The sequence below is a fragment of the Oncorhynchus mykiss genome, chromosome 13 (genome assembly GCF_013265735.2).
Source record: "Oncorhynchus mykiss isolate Arlee chromosome 13, USDA_OmykA_1.1, whole genome shotgun sequence".
Taxonomy (NCBI): Eukaryota; Metazoa; Chordata; class Actinopteri; order Salmoniformes; family Salmonidae; genus Oncorhynchus; species Oncorhynchus mykiss.
This window is the reverse complement of record NC_048577.1, coordinates 11166941-11184002: the sequence shown is the minus strand read 5'-3', so window position 1 is coordinate 11184002 and position 17062 is coordinate 11166941. Positions and strand designations below refer to the sequence as shown.

The following is a 17062-nucleotide window of genomic DNA, read 5'->3' as shown; positions in this document are numbered from 1 at the left end:
CTGGACTTCCTGACGGGTCTCCCCCAGGTGGTAAGGGTAGGCAACAACACATTCGCCATGCTGACCATCAACACTGGGGCCCCTCAGGGGTGCGTGCTTAGTCCCCTCTTGTACTCCCTGTTCACCCACAACCACGTGGCCAAACACAACTCCAACGCCATCATTAAGTTTGCGGACGACACAACAGTGGAAGGCCTGATCACCGACAACAATGAGACAACCTTTAGGGAGGAGTTCAGAGACCTGGCTGTGTGGTACCAGGACAGAAACCTCTCCCTCAATGTCAGCAAGACAAAGGAGCTGATGATACAGCCTATAAGGAGGAAGTCAGAGACCTGGCAGTGTGATACCAGGACAACAACCTCTCACTCAATGTGAGCAAGACAGAGGTGCTGATGAGACTACCTATAGGGAGGAGGTCAGAGACCTGACAGTGTGATACTAGGACAACAACCTCTCCCTCAGAGGAAGGCCTTAAAAATGGGCAAAGACTCCAGCCACCGAAGTCATAGACTGTTCCCTCTCCTACCGCACGGAAAGCCATACCGATGCACCAAGTCTGGAACCAACAGGACCCTGAACAGCCTGAACAGCTTCTACCCCCAAGCTATAAGACTGCTAAATAGTTACTGTAGTTAAATATATATATTTACAAGTTTTTTAACCTTTATTTAACTAGGCAAGTCAGTTAAGAACAAATTCTTATTTACAATGACGGCCTACCCTAACCCATATATATCTCAATTACCTCGTAGCCCTGCAGATGGACTGTTAGCCAAGTTATCGTTACTCATTGTGTCATGTTGTTCTATTTCTAATATTCCTCTTTAGTTCTCTCTGCATTGTTGAGATGTGGCATTTCATTGTTAGTCTACACCTGTTGTTTACAAAGCATGTGACAAATACAATTAGATTTTATTTGAATGGAAGGAAGGAGAGAGGGACATTTTAAGGTTTGATTTGATCTCACTCTCTTCCTATCCCTCTCCTACTCCATTGCTCTGTCTCTCTCTCTCTCTCTCTCTCTCTCTCTCATTTTCTATCCCTCTTTCGCCTTCTTTCTGTCCCTCTTTCTTTCTTTCTCTCTCATGGTAAAAGCTGGACAGCCATAGCATGTGTACAGTATGTTAAAATCTCATTTGTAGCACAATGTAGAATGAAAGCATAAGGGCTTTTCTCCTTACACACCATACACACACCAGACACACACGCACCAGACACAGTGTCCCCTTTGTCCTGCAGTACTGTATAACTCACTCAATTAGGAAGTGTATGTATTGCAGCGAGCAGTGAGCGGGCACTCCAGTCCAAAAGCCTGGTGTGTGTGTGTGTGTGTGTGTGTGTGTGTGTGTGTGTGTGTGTGTGTGGGTGCGTGCGTGCGTGCGTGTGCGGGTGCGTGCGGGTGCGTGCGTGCGTGCGTGCGTGCGTGCGTGTGTGTGTGTGGGTGCGTGCCTGTGTGGGTGTGTGTGTGTGTGTGTGTGCGTGTGTGTGTGTGTGGGTGGGTCCAAAAGCCCAGTCAGTCTGTTTCGAATATTGGCAAACGTCTTCAGTAAGCGTTTATATCAACCGATCCAAGAGAAATACCCTGGCAACATTTGGTTATGTAACCCAACCTCAAACTAATATGAAGTCTGTCTGTGTTTGTGTCGCCTCCTTTTAAAACCACACCACAACCCGACAAACATTAGTTTTGTTCATTGTTTGTTATGAATATAGTCCACTGTGACACTCACTAAATGGTAGCATTTTTATGCTATGTCAGGATTATCTTTTGACGTTAGGAAATGTGAAGGGGAGTTTGACTGGGAGTGAGTACCGTGTTACCGCCACCATAGACTGTAACGTCATAATGACACAGAGACAGAGCGAGAGAAAGGCTTCTGGCTCCGAGGGTTGCATTTTGGGCTGTAGTTTGGGTTTGGAAAAGGATTATGGGGGAGCAGTTTATGGTTTGGCAGAGAGGGTGAATATCATTTTGAGAAACCACAAAGGCACACAATCCCTCCTCTATTTCACTGGTTTATTCACTAAGTAAAAGTCTTGCTAAACCAATGGAGCCGGGTCTGTCCGTCCATGGCGTCTTATAACACTGGTGGATTGTGGGAACTAAAGAGATGCCATATTACCACTTCAACTAAGGTGTCACTGATTAAGATGTAAAAACTGCATGTCATACATGAGTGTATACACTGTATTATCAAAGTTATTTCCTTTCTGTGAGAACTTTGAAGTGATTTATATGTTGAAACTAAGTCAGCATCTGGGATTCTTTGAAAAGTTACAGAATAATAACAGCATTGACTTTTTACTATTTTCCTAAACACAGTATCTCATCCCTTACTGAGAGAGTACAATAATAAGACTATCTTATTCATTTATGAAGGGTTCTTAGTAAAACCGTTACCTGGGCCTGTGTTGACAAAGTGTCTCAGAAAAGATTGCTGATCTAGGATCAGTGTAGCCTGTTAGATCATAATGAATAAGATTACAATGGACAGGTGGAACCTGATCCTAGATCAGCACTTTTCCTCTGAGACGCTTTAGAATACAGGCCCTGCTCTATAACCTGAGAGTTGCTTGGGCATTAGCAGTGTGTTGGTCTTGATATCTACTTCCTTCCTCTCTGTATTGAAGGTATGTATGAGTGAGAGCAGAGATATACTCAGTTACTAGTTCACAGGGGTTTCATGTTCAAAGTGTCTGAGTATGGGTCATAAGAGGTCTCTCTCTCTCTCTCTCTCTCTCTCTCTCTCTCTCTCTCTCTCTCTCTCTCTCTCTCTCTCTCTCTCTCTCTCTCTCTCTCTCTCTCTCTCTCTCTCTCTCTCTCTCTCTCTCTCTCTCTCTCTCTCTCTCTCTCTCTCTCTCTCTCTCTCTCTCTCTCTCTCTCTCTCTCTCTCTCTCTCTCTCTCTCTCTCTCTCTCTCTCTCTCTCTCTCTCTCTCTCTCTCTCTCTCTCTCTCTCTCTCTCTCTCTCTCTCTCTCTCTAGACATTATAACTAAAGACATTATAACAAATTGACATTATAAATATTTATTAGTAACTTGTAACTTCCTTTATGTGAATAACATACCAGAAACTAATCAAGAAGTCAGTCAGCAATAGAAAACCAGGGTTACAAAAATAAGAGGATATACATCATGTAGGTGACTTCCTTCCGTTCCAGAAGGAGAGTACATCTTGGAATCTTGTAATATACAAAACATAATCCCAGTCACTGTCCTCGGAATCCGATGGAAAAATCCAGAAGCATCTTGGGAGGATTCCAAACCGCGTGTCATCCAAAATCATGGGAGTAGTCTTGTAGTCAGAAGTCCTTTATATAAAGACTGCAACTCCCATAGTCCTCCAGTATCCAATCATCTACCTCTCTTCTTCTCCCAGTTGGCGTAGTCATGTTATTTGACACTTGTCAATCATCAAATCGAAGCCACACCCACTCCTAATACCGAAGTCCTTATTTCCATCTTCCAGAAACATCATTCCCGATTCTGGCAATATTTTGACGTTATCAAAATGATTGATTTTTGAAGGTTCGTCTTGTGGGAAGATATAGAATATAACATATATAGAATATGTTCTCTGTCCTCTGTCCCCACTTCTCTTGTTGCCATCACACACAACGTGGCTGAAGTTCATATCTCAGTCTGAGAAACATGTTCTCTTCCCTCTTCCTCTCTTTCACTCTTCTCTCTTTCATCCATCTGTCTTCACCTTACGCCTGATGGGAGGAGAGAAATAGGTACCAAACGTTAGCTTAGCCATTTAGACAATTCAAGTCATCCCCCCAATGTCAAATGTTCACCACTTAAAACAATGAATCTTTAGCACCCCCATCTTTCACCACCAAATACAACCTCCATACCCAATGTAATCAGCCAAGGCACCAGTCACCAATTAAAACCACTTCCTAATTTCACCCCCTCTTCCTGTTCGATTGATACTGGTCTCTGATTGGCGATTCCCATGATTGGCGTTTAAACCCAGATCATTGATTGGCCGTAGTGCTAATGCCTACCATAATGACACTAATAAACACTCATGTTTTTCCACATGCCCGAGAAAGGTATGAGAAATTCTTTGAGGTTTTTGAGCTTTTTACGTTTCCTCCCTTTACCCATGGTCCTACTGGGTCCTGTGAATGAAGGGGGAGGAGGGGGAAGAGGGGGGTCTATAAAGAAAAAAGGGGAATGAAAAAAGGAGTGGAATACCCTGAGGGAGAACCATTTAAATTACTCAACTGTTATCAGTTTATATCAGTGTAGAGAGACACTCTCAGACAGGAGCTAGAGTAGAGTAAGATATTTACCATTGTCTGTGTCGTAGAGTTCCTTGATGTGTCGTTTGGAGGTGCATATACACTCAAGGTGCTCCTCCAGCCGCACCAGCACCTCCTTCAGTTTAGGACGCCTCCTCACATACTCCACCTTAGCCACCTGGGGAGGGAGGGAGGGAGGGAGGGAGGGATCAGAATGAGTTCTGTAGAATCCCCTCTTTTCGAGGTAATGGAAGGATACAAAAACCTGACACACACCCTCGTACACTAACACACGCACACACACACACGTAAGCAAGCACACACACATTAGTGTTCGCTCAAAAAGTGAGCCACGCCTGCTAGAGCTTCAGGACTGATTATACAAGCCTCTCTTCTCTTTCAAGTCTGAACATACACAAAGATAACACACACACACACACACACACACACACACACACACACACACACACACACACACACACACACACACACACACACACACAGAAAGGTGCTGCCTTGTTACAACATGAACCAGAGGAGCACAGCAGAGACAGTAACACTGTTATTGATACAGAGGTTCAGGTGAGGTAAGGCATCTCAATAGTGTGGACTGGAGACGCTCCCTGTCCATGTTCTAATTAAGGCTGTTTCTCCTTGTGTCATTTCCTTCATCTGATTCTGCACTGATAGGAAACAACTGGACATATGCCATGCTACTTACTTTCCCTGTGCTTACAGGGCAGTGTACAGATGTAGGATCTGAATTTGATCACTCTTTTGTGGTTGAGAATTTAAAAAGGCTTCTAAAGTTTGTAATTTCCACTTTAAAATGTCAGGCTTGATTTTTCCTTACAAAAAATGTATCAACCCCTACACATAATAATTCACATTTCCTGTTGCTGACTGGTTATTTTCCTGCTGTTGCAAACTGGCTCAATTTAAGATCCTACATCTGTATGTGAAAGGGAGGAGACATGGAGAAGAACCCATTTTAGGCTCTACTGAGATGCAGCCTGAGGGAGTTTCTAAGTCTCCTACCTGTCAAATGAAATACAGGGAATGAGACACGAGTCAACTCAAAGGTGTATAACACGAGGTGTGGCAGGGTTCTCAGTAAACCACCAGGTCTAATTAATATGATCATGTCCTTCGAGCTGTTATTTCCCCAGGAAGACATCATAAAGTCAGACATAACAATGGAACCTTTGTCTCTCTCCCACCAGTGGAAACTGGAATGGAGGGAAACAGACAGTGGACACAGAGAAACCATGTGAGATTAATGCACAGAGCCAAGACCAGTATGAGCCATTGAAAAACAACTGTCTGCTGTTCTGGTACTGGTGAATGGTTTCTGGAAGAGCAGAGATGGGCAAGCTAGCATGCACGTGCACACACACATTCACACACCCTCGAAGGCTTCTCCTGGACGTCACAGAGCATGTGAAAGTGTGTGCATGTGTGTGTGTGTGTGTGCATACGTGTGTACGTGCGTGTGTGCACTCACACGCGTATGTGTGTGTGTTTCTTCTCCATAGTTCTGTCTCTGTAGTTGAGTCTCAGGATATACGGGAGACTTATCTTTTGATTTCCTCTCTGTCAAAGACAAAGAAAGAAAGAAAGAATGAAGAAAAGGAAAAAGAATGAAAGAGAGAGAGAGACCCTTTCATCTGATATTGAGTATCAAAAGGGGATCAAATCTGCGCTCTCTCTTCTCTCCTCATCTGTTCATTCCTCTCATCCCTCTGCTCTCTCTATCCCTCTCTTCTCTCCTCATCTGTTCATTCCTCTCATCCCTCTGCTCTCTCTATCCCTCCCTTCTCTCCTCATCTGTCCATTCCTCTCATCCCTCTGCTCTCTCTATCCCTCCCTTCTTTCCTCATCTGTCCATTCCTCTCATCCCTCTGCTCTCTCTCTCCCTCCCTTCTCTCCTCATCTGTCCATTCCTCTCATCCCTCTGCTCTCTCTATCCCTCCCTTCTCTCCTCATCTGTCCATTCCTCTCATCCCTTTGCTCTCTCTATCCCTCCCATCTCTCCTCACCACCCGCTTACTTCATTCTACTCTCGTGCCTCATCTGTCCATTCCTCTCATCCCTCTGCTCTCTCTATCTGACCATGCCTCACCCCTTCAAAAACACTGCTTCTCTCTTTCTCACTCTCTTTCTGTACATTTAAGCACAGTTAGATTTCCTCCAATAGTTACGACTCTTATTTGCAGGGATATCTCCATGACCTTTGACCCTCTATTTCTGCATATGATCTCTATCTGAGGTCTACAACAGATAGCACTGCCTCAGCCAGCTCAGTTCAGATCAGATTGCATTCATTAGGAACTTAACATAATAGCATTTACCTAAACAAGGAGGGACGACCTCAGCACCCAGAAATAACAACTTCTTCCTCTGTGTGAACTGTCTGAGGAACAGCTAAGCCAAACAGACACACACACAAACACACAAGGAATAGCTAAGCCAGACAGACAGCATCTTTAGTCTTTTAATAGACAGAGGACTGAGGAGCCATTCACTCAGAGGGAAACAGGGAGTGGGGAAAACAAAATAACCCCCGTAGTGAATACACTGAAGCACTGAGATCATGAACACACCCACTATCCTCCTCGGCTCAGACGATGGTAAACTGGCTGGAAATCCTTAGTGCATGAACACACACACACACCGTCTCACTCCTTTTTCTATCTCTCCATCCTCTCTCTCTCTCTCTCTCGCTCTCTCTCACACACACACACACACACACACTGAGCAGAGCTTCCAGTTGGCAGTGTGTGTGGGTTTAAGATGGCAGGGTTTACTAGCTGTTATGTGCCAGGCCTGGCAGAGATCAAATACAAATGATTATGTTCCTGCGGTCGCGAGGGAGTCTCCTGGCCTGACACACACACACACACACACACACACACACACACACACATATACACATATACAGTATCAGACAAAAGTTTGGAAACACCTACTCATTGAAATGTTTTTATTTATTTTTATTATCTTCCAGGTGAAGCTGGTTGAGAAAATGCCAAGAGTGAGCAAAGCTGTCATCAAGGCAAAGGGTGGCTACTTCGAAGAATCTCAATTATAAAATACATTTTGATTTGTTTAACACTTTTTCGGTTACTACATGATTCCATATGTGTTACTTCATAGTTTAGATGTCTTGACTATTATTCTACAATGACTGGTACTGTACACATACACACGTATGCAGGCATGAATACACACACACACACACACACACACACACACACACACACACACACACACACACACACACACACACACACACACACACACACACACACGCACACAGAAGTGGAGCTGGACAAGTAGAAAGGGGTTGAATGGTTGAGCTGCTGCAAGTGTGTGTGTGTGTGCCTGTATGTGTGTGCGTGTGCGTTCAGAGAAAGTGTGGCTCTCTCCTACCTTGACAGTGCGGTGGTGCTTGCGGGAGGGCAGGCAGTGCATGTTGCTGGTGTTGCAGCATCCGGTACATCTCTTCACCTCTACACAGGGGGGCCAGATGATGAAGTTAGCGGAGGTGGGATCCACCTGGCTCCGAGGGATCTCGTAGATCACCGTACGAGTCTTACACACCGCGGGTAACGCCTCCTCTGGGGGAGGGGGAGAGGTTAAAGGTGAAACATGACAGCATAGAGAGAAGGTAGTGTTGGTGTATACTTACACACAAACACAGAGACACACATACACAGAGACACACACACACACACACACACAGACACACACACACACACACAGACACACATACACAGAGACACACACACACACACACACAGACACACACACACACACAGAGATACACACACAGAGACACACACATACAGACACACACACACACAGAAAGACATACACACACAGAGAAACACACAGAGACACACAGACACACACACACACAAACACACACACATACACACATACAGAGAGACATACACACACACACAGAGACACACAGAGAAACATGGAGAGACATACACACACAGAGACACACACACACACACACACACAGAGACACACAGAGAGACATACACACACAGAGACACACACAGACACACAGAGACACACAGAGAGACATACACACACAGAGACACACACAGACACACAGAGAGACATACACACACACAGACACACACACACGTAGACGTAGACATACAGTAGATGGGATATAGACGGAAAGAGGCAAATACTCAAACAGACACACGTTCTCTCTCTCTCTCTCTCTCTCTCTCTCTCTCTCTCTCTCTCACACACACACACACAAATTCCACAGGTATGCATGAACACAACTACAACGACACACACACACACACACTTACCGATGCTCCTCTTGTGCCTGGAGTGTGTCTGAGAGCTCTTCAGCTGTGAGTAGCTGTGGGGGAAGGCCTTGTTGTGGTACCTCTGTTTGTTCTCCCCTATCACCTCATTCTCTGTTGACCACAACATCAGTGTCATGTTATCCCTACACTAGCTGGGCCATTCAGAAGCAGAGCAACACTGAATGGAGAGAGAAGCTTGACCCCAGAATAGCTCAAAATAACTGTGTCCCCTCTGTAAATGAACAATCCCTTATCGTCACCATGACAACCGTAAGCCTTCTGCTATCCAATCTAACAGCTTTGGTTGTTAGTCGGGTGTGTGTAAAGAACCTTTCACTTCAAAAGGACCTTGTTTGTCCTTTCAGCTCTATATTGACCTGTTTGGGGTCTCTCTCTCAAAGTATATATTTTTTGCTACCCAAATACTGACCCCACAGAGAGTGTAGACTGTAGAGGGTGTGTGTATGATTGTGTGTGTGTGTGTGTGTGTGTGTTCCTTGCAAGTGTGTGTGCGTGACTGCACTTACGTGCAGGAACTTAAGTGCTTGCTGTATGTCTTGACCAACACAAAGCCTCCTAGCTCCTTCCTCCTGACACGCAGGAATTTCACCATGAATTATACATACCAACACAGCAGCCATTTAGCCCTCATTGTGTGTTTGTTAGTGTGTGTGTGTGTTAGTGTGTGTGAGTGTGAGTGTGAGTGTGAGTGTGTGTGTGTGTGTGTGTGTGTGTCATTCAGCCTTACACTGCTGCTCCACAAATAATGGGCAGCATGACAGCAGCATAAAGCCCACAGCCACTTGACCCCCCCCCCCCCCCCAGCCCAGAGGAGACAGCTGAGTAGCAGACAGGCCTATTTGCATCTCAATAATGCCAGAATGAATGGTGGGGTGAGGTCAAGACCAAATGAAAAATGATGAAAAAATGATAAGGACTGGACTGGATGGAGAGACTCACTAAGTAGCCTAACAATGAATGGCTTTAACCGTTTCCTAAGGTATGTTTCAAGCCCTTGTCCAAACCTTCCCCCTTATTCGACCAGACTCCAGTTATGTTCACTTTTCCTAAAGTTCATTTTACGTGGAATAAAAAGGTGTAAAACAGATCAAACGTTTTGACACAAGCAGCCGTCACCAGCCCCGTGGTGACTGTCCTCCCTAGTGCCCCGTGGTGACTGTCCTCCCTAGTGCCCCGTGGTGACTGTCCTCCCTAGTGCCCCGTGGTGACTGTCCTCCCTAGTGCCCCGTGGTGACTGTCCTCCCTAGTGCCCCGTGGTGACTGTCCTCCCCAGTGCCCCGTGGTGACTGTCCTCCCTAGTGCCCCGTGGTGACTGTCCTCCCTAGTGCCCCGTGGTGACTGTCCTCCCTAGTGCCCCGTGGTGACTGTCCTCCCTAGTGCCCCGTGGTGACTGTCCTCCCTAGTGCCCCGTGGTGACTGTCCTCCCTAGTGCCCCGTGGTGACTGTCCTCCCTAGTGCCCCGTGGTGACTGTCCTCCCTAGTGCCCCGTGGTGACTGTCCTCCCTAGTGCCCCGTGGTGACTGTCCTCCCTAGTGCCCCGTGGTGACTGTCCTCCCTAGTGCCCCGTGGTGACTGTCCTCCCTAGTGCCCCGTGGTGACTGTCCTCCCTAGTGCCCCGTGGTGACTGTCCTCCCTAGTGCCCCGTGGTGACTGTCCTCCCTAGTGCCCCGTGGTGACTGTCCTCCCTAGTGACCCGTGGTGACTGTCCTCCCTAGTGCCCCGTGGTGACTGTCCTCCCTAGTGCCCCGTGGTGACTGTCCTCCCTAGTGCCCCGTGGTGACTGTCCTCCCTAGTGCCCCGTGGTGACTGTCCTCCCTAGTGCCCAGTGGTGACTGTCCTCCCTAGTGCCCAGTGGTGACTGTCCTCCCTAGTGCCCCGTGGTGACTGTCCTCCCTAGTGCCCCGTGGTGACTGTCCTCCCTAGTGCCCCGTGGTGACTGTCCTCCCTAGTGCCCCGTGGTGACTGTCCTCCCTAGTGCCCCGTGGTGACTGTCCTCCCTAGTGCCCCGTGGTGACTGTCCTCCCTAGTGCCCCGTGGTGACTGTCCTCCCTAGTGACCCATGGTGACTGTCCTCCCTAGTGACCCATGGTGACTGTCCTCCCTAGTGCCGCGAGCAGCGGGACAGAGACAACTCCCACTATCACCGAGCAGAAGCTGGTGAGACGTCTTTTAGTTCCCTCCCGAGAGGGGCGTGCTCATGGCCGGGGCATCATCCAATGGAGATTCACCGACTCTCTCCCGCTAAGCTGCGGGAAGTAACTCGTCTAATTCAACATCTCTTATGTAGCAGACAAACCTGTCCAAGTTGCCTACAGGCTAACAGCCTATCACAAACCAGACACAGCCGTAGCACCTCTTCTCACCTCTGTCCTCCTACCTTCAAAGGGTACACTTAGAAACAAAGGTTCTGGATATAAACCAAAAAGTGTTCTATGCCTGCTTCATATATGGCACCCCTTAAGGTTATCTAGAACAAATGTTGGGTCAGTGAATAAGAACCCATGGGGTTCTGATCAACCAACTCAATAAGAGGGTTCTATATAGAACATTTAGGGGTGCCATATATGAAGCAAGCAATAGAACCCGTTTTGGTTCTATCCAGAACCTTGTAGGCTACTTCTGGCATGTTGTGTTGAGCTCAATTCAGTGTCTTTACTGAAGCCTAGCCCTAGGCTGTGTAATAAAGCCATTGAATGAAGACGGATATAAGAGGCTTTAGGCCTACCTTCCAAGTCTAGCTCCAGGAGCCGCTGGAGGTCGCTGATGCTGCGGATCTCACTGCGGGACAGCCGCTCCAACAGCTCCGGGGGGAGTGGGTCCTCCTAGAACAAAAGGAAAACATTGAAATGAAAATAACAGCACTTTATTACCTACACAGACGTTATCGTACCGTAATGGATAGCGCGGCTATAGAAGTGGTATGAGTGTGACTATGTAGCGCTGAAGAAGTGTTTTAAGCACAAATATGTGCACAATTAAGGGTGTGGTATAATGCACACTTAGTTTGCGCTTGTTGCTGAGAAGCCATAGATTCCCCCTATTGTCATGTCATTTTTGGACGGAGTTACAGCAACGCTACTCTGGAGTTTTGTGCATAATTATGCATAAGTGGAGCATGAGCGAACAAACATTGCACCTGCCAACGAAGTAAGCGTTGCACTAAAAACGGCACAATTTGAACAGATTTGGCCCCTACATAGCGTACAAACCAAAAGTCCTTTACCTCAGCGGCGGTGCGTAACAGGCACAATAAGCAGGCGAGGAGGAAGCTCAGAAAAGCGGCTCTCATCTCCCTTCAGGTCCTTTGGGCTCCAGAACGAGAGAAAGTTCCAGTAGTTCCACCAACACCGTTCCAGAACCAGGAGCTGAGGCGTCGCTCCCAAACCACGGGAATCCAGTACCATCCCTCGGGTGGAACCGCTACCTCCACGAGTCTACAGCCGGTAGTCCGAATTATTTGGCTATTATAGGCAACATGGCGAGGCTAACAGTGGGACTTTATTGGGTGTTCATTTAGGTTTACATTTAAGACTGACGTTTATTGAAGTCAGTTGGGTTTCCTACTCCGCTTTTGGACACAGAAGCAACACAGGAGCAGGAGATGGGTCGGAGTTACGGCACCTGAGACAAGAGCTATCTATGCGTATAAGAACTTCCAGGTGTGAGAAATGTAATCATTTTGTCGATCAGGCTATAATCCACGCGAAGTGAAGACGTCTCGTAGTGGAACATTTAAGTGTTTTAATCCTTTATGCATGTCGACACAATTCTCTGAGAATATAATATTTCACTATCCATACATGTATGGGAGACTTCCAAAAATATCAACTTTATGTCCTGTTTATATCAGCAAGTGGAGAATAGGTCAAAAATAATGTCAAGCCGTCCGCATGTCCCGGTTGTTCTTATCAAACGGTTTTTGTAGCCTATTGGATCCCTTCAAAGCGGGTCCGCTGAAGACTGTGATCTCCGTAGTGAATGAAGTCGGAACGCTTTGAGTCATATGATATAGCTACTGCGTTGCTGGGGGCTGGCGGGGCGCGGTCACGTTGCCACTCCGCTCCGCTCTCCGGGTGTGTGCTCTGTAACTACAGATGGATAGATCGGCTATAAAGGAGACCATTGGCTTTTGACTGTGGGCGCGCTCACATCAGTCCATTCAACGCACCAGACTTCTTTCATGCATCATTGGTCAAATGCAGGTGCGTTTCAGATCAATGCAATTATAGTGATGATGATGATGATAGTGGTGATGATGGTGATGGTGATGATGGCGATGATGGTACCCCCAAGCCAAAAGACTCCTGAACAGCTAATCAAATGGCTACCCAGACTATGTGCACCCCCCTGCTGCTCCTCTCTGTTATTATCTATATGCACAGCCACTTTAATAACTCTACCCACATGTATATATGACCTCGACACCGGTGACCCCGCACATTGACTCTGTACCGGTACCCTCTGTATGTAGCCCAGCTATTGTAATTTACTGCTGCTCTTTAATTATTTGTTATTCTTATCTCTTACTTTTTTAGGCATTTTCTTAAAACTGCATTGTTGGTTAAGGGCTTGTAAGTAAGCATTTCACTGTAAGGTATTCGGTGCATGTGACAAACAACATTTGATTTGATTTTGATGGTGATAGTGGTGATGATGATAATGATGCTGGTGATGATGATGGCGATGATGATGAAGGTGATGAGGATGTTGATGATCTCTATAAACATCATACCCTGTAACTGGCCCTAAATGCCCTGTTGTTTTACCACACAATGGCAGGTTACTAGTTAACACAGTAACATTCGATCCCTTCTAAAGCACCAGTCATTACATTTTAAGGGACTGAGCTCATTTATAACAAAGTACAAACCCATGGTTGAGTAGTTTAGGGTGTTTATAACCTATGAAGTCACTGGAGGCTTTCCACCTCTCTCTCTTCCCTCTCTTACACCCTTCCTTCAGTTCCCTCCTTCTCCAGCCCCCTCACACCTCCACCACCTCCAACCCTCCCTCCTTCTCCAGCCCCCTCACACCTCCAACCCTCCCTCCTTCTCCAGCCCCCTCACACCTCCACCACCTCCAACCCTCCCTCATTCTCCAGCCCCCTCACACCTCCACCACCTCCAACCCTTCCTCCTATCTGTTCACACCTCGAGTCCCTCACACCCCCCCCCCCCCCCCATTCCTTCCTCCACCCCTCTCCCTCCCTTCCAGGTCAGCCACAGATGGCTGAGTGTGTCTGTTTTTAATTGGTGTTTAATTAACTTCATTAATAAGTGACCAGACCGCAGACACAACTGACCTCCATGATAAAGGAGTGAGAGAGTGAAAGGGGTGGAGGGATCAGAGGTAGGGGGGGACACGGTGTGCTGGAGCTAAGAACAACACTTGATACAAAACAGACATGTTCACACGGACCTACACACACATTGACTGTGTGCCTTGTGACCAGACACGGTGTCACGGCTGAGATAGTTAGGGACTTTGTGCCCACTGGACCCAGTCTCTCTCAACACTAGAGTAGCCACCATTCTAGCTACAAATGCAAACATTGACAGTCTATAGTAGTGGTGATGAGAAGGGGGGAGAGGTGAACGTGGAGGAAAATGAGGTGAAGGAGATGGGGAGAGGAGGAAGAAGAATGAAGGGGAGAAAGGGGCCAAGGAGGAGGGAAGGAGGAAGAGAAACAAGGTTTGTTGCCAATTAAGACCTATTTAGCCAGACAGAGACTCAGTGACTCTGTCTCTCCCTCCATCAACCCTGAAGGGCTTTGCTTTGGGCTGCTCTGGTCTGGTGTACTTGACTCCTGCAAGGCGCCAGACTCACATGCAAGTGCACATGTGTACACACACACACTCACTTACAGCACAGGGGTCCAAATTAGGGAAACAACTGGGTTAGAACCGAACCGATCCAGAACATTCCACTGTGACATCCTTGGACCCGATGAGAGTGATGCCAAAGGGCAATGATCTGGACCCTTAACCTCTCTGTATCCCTATCTCTCTCTCTTCTCTCTCACTTCCTCTGTGGGATAGAAGTGGGACATGCCTCCTGCTATGGTAGGGGCAGTAGCATGCATGTTGTCATGCCGACAGAGAGGCTAGAGGTTTCCCTAAAGTCTAGACCCAGACAACAGGATAGACACAGTAAAATAGAGAAAGGAGAGAGAAACAGAGACAAATTGAGATATGGAGAGACACAGAGAGGGAATGTGCATGAGAGAGAAGAGAGAGGGAGAAATAGGTCTGGATTCAATCCGTATCGCAGAAGTATCGTGGAAGATCTGCGTTATAGCTCCACTTAAATTGAAAGGCAATGTTCCAGTGTCCGCGGAGACTGTATTCACGGTAAACACTGCATATGTCTGCTCAATTGTAAATTACTTTAAAAAATGTACGCAGATTTACCATGAGACTTTCACGATACGGATTGATTTCAGTCGCTAGTTAAATTTGATATGTGGAGGGATGAGAGTTTTACAAGCAGGGTGTGGATGAAAGTACCTAAAAGTACCTAATACCTAATTCTATTCCAAACCCTATGCATATTGCATAATGAAAAAAACCTTTTATATGTGTCAGACCTGGGATTGATTTCTATTTGAAATCTTTTCATATACTTTTAACATTTGCTCTACAGATATAGGGTCTTAATTTGAGCCAGTTTGCTACCGCATGAAAATAATTCTGCAGCAGCAGGAAATGTTTTTTTGTTAGGGCACTAAAGTGGAAATTACAAACTTTAGAAGCATTTTTAAACCTTGAATACACTACAAGTTTTGCATTTCCTGCTGTGCAGGAAAATTCTCAGCAACAAAAGAGTGATCAAATTAAGATCCTACATCTGTAGTTTGCCTGGAGTGCTGGATGGGCGACGTTTGCATTTTTGTGACTATTCTATTGGTTCCGTAGTGACAGTCAAGCTCAATCAATCCCAGATAAAGTATTTTAAATTATTTTAGATAGTATTTTAATCCAGGTCTTATTTTAGTTTCCCCTCTATAAGAACCCATACCAAAAAAGTGAGTCAGAATGGATTTCACGATTTCAACCATTAAACCCGGGGTAATCCCATGGTTGGCCACCTCCCAAAAACTATTGTGTTACGCATGAATGTTTGGGAAGCGGCCAACCGAATACTTATCCTGGATAAACATCTTGAATATGCTAGTGTTTGGTTTACCTGTATAGTTAATGCAATGGCTCCATCTGTTTAAGCATAGGCTTGAGAGAGGTTTGGTGGATTCTCTTTGAATTTGGGAGAGTCCCTCTGCTGCTACCAAAAAGTCACACACATGCATGTGTGCTCCTGCACCATATGCTTTACCCACATCTAAAGCAGCATCCTGAGCAATAGGTCAGAACAAGATTATTGTGTCTTTCCTGTGGAGATGAGATTTCAAGCATTGCCTGTTTGAGTATCACATAAGCATCAAAACAGAAGAATGCACTAAAAGACTGAATGTCATATTCCTTATCAGTCCTGCTAAGACTAAACATTTCCGATGTAAGTTAAACAGTAGAGCCACGGCTGTTGCTATATTATCTCATCATCACATCTGAGGAGAGTCTACTTCTCGTGTGTACGTGTTTCCTCTTCTTCTATAATCGGCTCTTTGTTTTCAGATGGTTAAGACAAAGATCCAATGTGCATCCAACATGGAACCCCATTCCCTGCTATAGTGCACTACTTTTGACTAGAGCTCTATGGGGCCTGGTCAAAAGTAGTGCACTGTATTGGGAGCAGGGTGCCATGTGGGACATGACTAGAACACTCTACTTTATTTCTCTATGTGTAAACCTCCTCTGGCCACATCTAAGGGTCTATGTACCAGCATGTCACTGAACCTGTTCCTGGGTGCTTCTGGATTCACAGATCTTTCTCTCTTTCTCAATCAACTGTTCCTCTCTGCCTTCGTCTCACTCTGTCTCTCTTTCCCTGTCTCTGTCTCGCTGTCTCTGTCAGCGGCTGTCTCTGTCTCGCTGTCTTTTTCTCACACCCTCACAATGCCTCTCAAATCAACCAGCTGACATCCCTCTTTGAATCCCTATTCCTCTCCCCCTATTTCAATACTCACTAGTCACTCCTTTTTCCATTACTGACTTGTAGTCAGGTTGACGACTGACATTACTGTACACAGCTGGGGCTGAGGTTGAGTTTATGTAAAACACAAACACACAGTCACACACAGTCACACGCACACTCACTCACACACACACACAAACACACACACACACACACACACACACACACACACTTGTCGTATGATGCAGTTGCTTACAGCTGGCAGCTGTTTTGGAATCTGATTACAAAGTGTGAGAAACGTTGGAACATTTGGATTAAACAGTCATGTCGTCCTTTACATTGTTGGCTCCGATGAGAGCTGCTGTCTCTGTTTTTCCACAGCCTTTCTTTTAGTCTAACTGAGAGGCTATGAGAGAGA

General features: G+C 46.2%; 1 protein-coding gene across 3 annotated transcripts; it reads right to left on the bottom strand.

Annotated features, from left to right (window-relative positions):
* Window positions 1-3014: 3014 nt before the first annotated feature.
* On the bottom strand, window positions 3015-12627 carry LOC118938428 (platelet-derived growth factor subunit A-like). 3 transcript variants are annotated; one of them, XM_036942355.1, is made up of 6 exons: window positions 11840-12618; window positions 11342-11438; window positions 8596-8706; window positions 7688-7875; window positions 4307-4433; window positions 3015-3718 (listed from the first exon to the last, which is right to left on the bottom strand). In XM_036942355.1, exons 1-6 carry the CDS (start codon window positions 11903-11905, stop codon window positions 3708-3710), a joined length of 600 nt encoding a protein of 199 aa, XP_036798250.1. In that variant the 5' UTR covers window positions 11906-12618; the 3' UTR covers window positions 3015-3707. The 3 variants fall into 3 exon arrangements, with proteins under 3 accessions (XP_036798250.1, XP_036798249.1, XP_036798251.1); XM_036942354.1 differs by lacking the exon at window positions 3015-3718 and adding an exon at window positions 3751-4168 and having other exon boundaries at window positions 11840-12627; XM_036942356.1 differs by lacking the exons at window positions 3015-3718; window positions 4307-4433 and adding an exon at window positions 5130-5848 and having other exon boundaries at window positions 11840-12627.
* Window positions 12628-17062: the final 4435 nt, after the last annotated feature.